This window comes from Seriola dumerili, unplaced genomic scaffold (assembly GCF_002260705.1).
Source record: "Seriola dumerili isolate Sdu_G_001 unplaced genomic scaffold, Sdu_1.0 BDQW01000291.1, whole genome shotgun sequence".
NCBI classification, from domain to species: domain Eukaryota; kingdom Metazoa; phylum Chordata; class Actinopteri; order Carangiformes; family Carangidae; genus Seriola; species Seriola dumerili.
This window is the reverse complement of record NW_019174546.1, coordinates 1,527,599-1,533,311: the sequence shown is the minus strand read 5'-3', so window position 1 is coordinate 1,533,311 and position 5,713 is coordinate 1,527,599. Positions and strand designations below refer to the sequence as shown.

The 5,713-nt window shown below is 41.5% G+C and overlaps 1 protein-coding gene across 1 annotated transcript in view; it reads left to right on the top strand.

The window, feature by feature from the left end:
• Positions 1–4,878, top strand: part of epb41l3 (erythrocyte membrane protein band 4.1 like 3) — a 41,953-nt gene extending 37,075 nt beyond the window's left edge. Inside the window, exons 23-25 of the mRNA XM_022758057.1 lie at positions 281–361; positions 677–792; positions 3,775–4,878. Coding sequence (XP_022613778.1) covers positions 281–361; positions 677–787 — 192 coding nt within the window. The 3' untranslated portion in view covers positions 788–792; positions 3,775–4,878. The remainder of the gene's footprint in view (positions 1–280; positions 362–676; positions 793–3,774) is intronic.
• Positions 4,879–5,713: the final 835 nt, after the last annotated feature.

Genomic DNA, 5,713 nt, shown 5'->3' with positions numbered 1-5,713 from the left:
ACAAAGGTCAGTGTCCATCTATTGTCCCTTTGGTCTCTTAACACTTGGAGCGTCAAACGCGCCGACCATCTCTCTCTCTCTCTCTCTCTCTCTCTCTCTCTCTCTCTGCTGACTGCAGAGTGTGGAACAGAAGTAGCTGACCTCTCTGACCTATATTTGTTCTTTTATTTTGTAGTTTAGAAAAAATATTGATGTAGAGAACAATGTGATGTGAGCCAGTGTTATTGAAGTATATACTGCAGCTTCAGGTTTATTTTTCTTTGTGTTCTCTGTTGGTCAGACGGTAAAAGGAGGAATATCAGAGACAAGAATCGAGAAGAGGATCGTCATCACAGGAGATGCAGACATCGACCACGATCAGGTCTCTTGTTTTTCTTTAATTCACTGTTGTCCTTATTTTTCTTTGCCTGTAAAGTCAGCAATTGAATTTGAGCAATGACCAGGAACTTAGTTCAGACAGATGACACAGAGTGGTCTAGCATGTGACATTTTAAACAAAACAGTATTAACTCGTGATGTGACCTTTAACAAATACTGGAAGTATGACAAGTGTAACTGAAAGTGACTTCCCTGTTGGCATACTGACTTACAATCCAACATCCCGCTCCCTCCCTGCCCTTCCCCATTCTCTGTCTCCCCCTGGTGATCCCTCCTGGCACTGCACTCCCGTACATAGGCTCTGGCTCAGGCCATAAAGGAGGCTAAAGAACAGCATCCTGACATGTCAGTGACCAAAGTAGTGGTACATAAAGAGACAGAGATCACGCCAGAGGAGGGGGAGGACTGACCCAGGTAAGACAATGAGGCTCCAGTCCTGGCCCCGGCACTGTCCGGTTTAGTCTGGTCTGGTTTTAATTTAGTTGGACTGGGCTTTTTCAAGCTGGTCTTCATACTCGGGCATGCTGCTTTCCCATCAGCACTTCTTCTCACTGCCACAGACAGCCCTGCTTCTGTAGCACTTACAGCTAATGCATCATGCTGTTGTCATTCCAGCTCCACTCCCCCCGCAGGGAAAAGGTCGGCTGGTGCGTGTGTGCACACAGAACGGATATTATAGTCTCAACTCGTAATGACAAGGCTTAAAAAACCTTTGCAGTAATGCTGCTGGCAGTCTCATGCAATCTCGTGTAATTTGGCTGCTTCACTCCCCCCTGCTGGAAAGAAGCGCAATCCTTTTTTATTAGAGAGAGCTGCTGTGTGTACTGTACATTTAACACAGACCTCTCTCTCCGATTGGTTTGTCATTGGAAAAAAGAAAAAGAAATTGCAACACTGATCTTAAAAATCATGTTCAGACTGCTTCCTTAATAAAAAATTATTAAAAAAAAAAAAAAAAAGGTGTTGGAAAACTGGAGATGTTTTTCTCATCTGCTAAGCGCACAAAAACAAGCTGTTGAAATAGTTACGCCTTCATACCGCGCAATATTGTGTAAAAGCATTTCCACGCATTGTTGTGTCTACATTATGTAGCTTCACAAAGGACACTGACAGTGATGAGCGATTAAATACCGGCTCAACCGGCTTCTGCTTCTCAGAGCGCTCGGCCCGTGCTGAAGGCGCACCCGTATGGACTGAAATCTGATCTTGAGTACACACAGATGTGCTTCAGTCTATCTTCAACTCTGTTCATACATGAACAATAATGTTGTTTAACAGTGTAAGTTATTAGCAATTATGTACTATGCTCAAAAAAGGAATTATATTTGCAGAAAATCTTTTTGTTTTGCATTAACAGGCTGTGCTCAGATACATGTGGCATCAGTTTCATACTTAACAAGGTGCACGGAAATTGTTATACCATAAAAAATTAATATTAGATTCATAATTAATATCAGATTCAGAAACTGGTGTAACAATAATCTGCACATAAAATAAAACGAACCAAGTTGAGCCTAAATTACACTGTGGTGTCAGCATTAGTCTTTTTTGTTGCACTACGCAGCAGCTTGACTGGACTGTTTTTATAGGTAGAATATTCAAGCTTGGGGTGAATCACTGAAATGTTAAAACTGTGTTTCTGGGACGCTTATGTTTGTGCCATACTGCTCCTTTCAGTTGCACTCTTCCTCTGTGTGTGTGTGGTGGTGGTGGGGGGGGGGGTAAATAGGTCAGCAGTCCTTGTGGCAGCGTTTCCACAAACTTCACAAATGCAGCCATTTGTGTTCCAACTTGTCCGCTGTCAGTAACGTCAGGGTTACATCAGGCGTGGAGCTGCGTGAGGGAACCTCTCATTCCATTGTACCACAGCATGTCCTTATAACTCCCCCCCGCTCCGCAACCTTCTCTCGTACACATCGTTTTCTGTCTCTGGAAACGACGCATTGTCCAGTTTATTCTAATTCACCTTGTGGCCCTGAGGCTTATTGTTTCATTAGCTCCTGACTGAAACGATCCCAAGGTGCAGGGTGTGGCGATGAGCAAGCGTGCATGTGTGTACTTGTGGGACTCACCAGATGGGGAATGCTTGGCTTTTTTTTCTGTGTCCTTGCCATCAGTACTGTGTGTGTGTGTGTGTGTGTGTGTGTGTGTGTGTGTGTGTGTGTGTGCGTGCGTGCGTGCGTGCTGTCTAATACCTGTCTCAGAACGGCTCTGCTTCTGAGTAGCACTGTTAACATGATACTAAATGTTTTCTCTGTGCTCTGTTGGATGCTTGTCTCTTGCCACGGTAGATACACACAGAGTTGTGGATCAAAACCTGAGAGAATTTGGAGTTGCATTTTCCAGAGTCTTTAAGAAATTAAAGAACAAGAACAAAATTTAAAGAACATTAAAATTCAAACACGTCACACCACCACTTCTCCAGTGCACCATGCTTTATTCACCAAACAATATCTTCTTCTTTTCATCAGGGCACATGACGTCCTTTTATACACAATTCAGTGATCAGTTATGTGACTGATGAATCACCATAAATAAATACCACATACAGCTTCGGCAACATCCCTGTCTTAGACAATACTATTCACAACAAGTCATTACTCTTAGTGTAAAATATGAATGACCACAGTATTCTGGAGGAAATACAAAGCTCTGTCTGAGCTCATCACTGAGTAAAAAGGTTGAAAATCCATTCTTCAGTATAAGGCACCAAATGGATCCTTTCAACCTTACTATTCAGATAAATTTTTCATAACACAGTATAATAATCTAATTCCTTCCATCACTTAACATTTATGAATAACCCAAAGTCATTTTCAAGTCCATCTGCTTTTGACCTTAACACAACAATCCACGGAATAAATTGTTCCTGTTATTTGAGCTCAGACATAATTCAGGAGACTCTGCAAAAATGGCTTCAAGTCTAATTCCTCATTTAACACTCGGGGGGGGGGCTTAAAGTGCCTAATTTAGAAATCCAGAATGCCTCTGTCTTAAAGGAGCGATTTCTCCAAATCTCCCCCTCTCTCTGATGGAGGCAGAAATGTGTCGGGTGTAAAGTGTGGTTCACCAGAGAGGAGATGTATGACGTGTTTTAACTTTGGTGGGATAAAAGTCAAATTCAAAACCGCATAGTTGCAGATGGGATGCCACTGGGAGCGATATTGATAAATTATAGTCAGAAAGTGCCCACGAAGCCTGTGTGTATCTATGTTGTGTATTTGCATTTTTGTAGCTCAGTAGTCCCTCAGTGCATCTTTTTTATGGGGGTAAAACTGCTATAACCTTATATCAGGCTCATTTTCAGTCTTTGGCAGGGTGCACTGTGACACTTAAAGCTACAGATATGATTACGCAAGCAGGATGCTCTAACTGCTGTTCCCTCTGCTCTTCCAGGAGTAACACTGAGGGGCTGTTTCTGTTCAACCTCCCACAATCCAACATCCAGAACTCCTCATATTACGCCGGGGACTCTCAGAAGACTAGAAAGGCTCCTTACTCTCCAAATGCTGCAGCTCGCCGCTAGTCGCAACCATCACCTGCAAAATAAATAAATGCATTTTGCATGAGAAGGACGCAATGTTGCATTATCAAACAAATGGCAAGATTATACAGAAAACCGTACGATTTTAAAAAAGGTTCTCGATCCATCTGCACGCCGAATCCCTGTGTGCAGCAAGCAAACCTTTTTGCTTTCACTGCCTTATGACTTTGATGCATTTTTATGATTATTGAGAATAATTATTGTAGCAACATTTTATTTATGAAATAAAGCCATCACTCCAGAAACTTTAAATTGCCGTAGATTTGTATATGTTAGAGAGCATTACACTATTTAACCTTGCTGTAGAAGTGCCAACCTCATTTGCCAGCAAGCATCGCCTCACTCACTCAAACAACCCTATGATTTTCCGTGAGGTGTGTCACAACAGAAATCACTACAGCCCAGTACTGTACATATCAAAGCTTCCTTAGGAAAATAGCAAATTATCTTTCACAGTTGATTTTCGTCATGTCCACTTGAATTGTGTTTTTCCTTTTTATGATCATTTCAGTATTTTATTGTTTCTCATCAGCTGATTCCACCACTTGCAACACCTTTTTTTTGGAGGTCTACTTTGGCGAAACGCCAAGGAATCAAGAATTCTGTGCAAGAAATAGATTTTTATGTGCCTGTGCAGGCTTTGAATGTTTCCCAGGGTAGACGATCGGTTGCACCACAAGTCCCAGGTTTGTGTGACTGTGAGGCGTAGGGCTCAGACTGCCGAGCTCTGCCCAGACTAGATGCAAAGCCAAAAGAGATCTGTCAACCCCCGACACACACACACACACACACACACACACACACACACACACACACACACACACACACCGACCGCCACCTCCTGAACATGTCAGCTGTATGCCTCCCTCATCTGTTTAACTGTATCTGAATAACCAAGTATTGTTCATGTACAGCCACATTTTCCTCAAAATGGTGGAATAAAAGTGGCAAATGCATTTGTTTTTAATTTGCTGTTTTCTTCTCTAATAATAAAACGTCGACCACAGTACTGAAACCTGGTTGAGTGTTGTTGAACCAGTGCAAAATACACTTTCTCTACAGAAAAAAAAATCTTAGTGATGATTCAAATAATGGTTGCTTTTGTTTTTTTAGATACTAAATAAAACGCTAATTATTCCGAGGTTTATATCACAATAGTTGTGGCATGTGACACTCTGAACCCCTGGAGGCTGCCATGATAAATTTAAAATTATATATTCAGGTTAATTTGTTCAATCTTAATTGAAAGATTAAAAAATCCATCAACCAATGTGATAAAAATCGATGGACCCAAGGAACAACCTGAGCTGTGAGAGACTAAAAAAATCTCCTATCCTCAGGAGCAGGTTGTGATTATTAAAAACCTAAAAGCTTAAACAGTGGTTAAAATAAATAAATATATCAGTGGGAGTGGATTGCATCTGTAAACTGTAGTTGATCTATTATTCATTAAACCAAATGCCCTAAACTCTTAATTGATCTGTTAATAGGAGCACCCGCGGGTAATTAAGACAGGATCCTTACTGCTGCTGGTAATTATGTTGAATACACCGAGGCCTGACAAGCCCCGCCCCCGCTGGATGTGTGCGTGTTTCCCAGAGATAATCGAAAAGATGAGATGTCTCACTCTGTTTCTGTTGCTGGGCGTGTGTGGCTCAACAGAGATGGGAAAGCTTGGGTTGTGATGTCACACGAGTTTGTCTTTATAGCCTCTTCCTTTGAGTAAAATAATTTCTTGTTTTTAGTTACTAAACAACAGCTAAATGTCTTCCTGTTTTGAAATTTAAAATA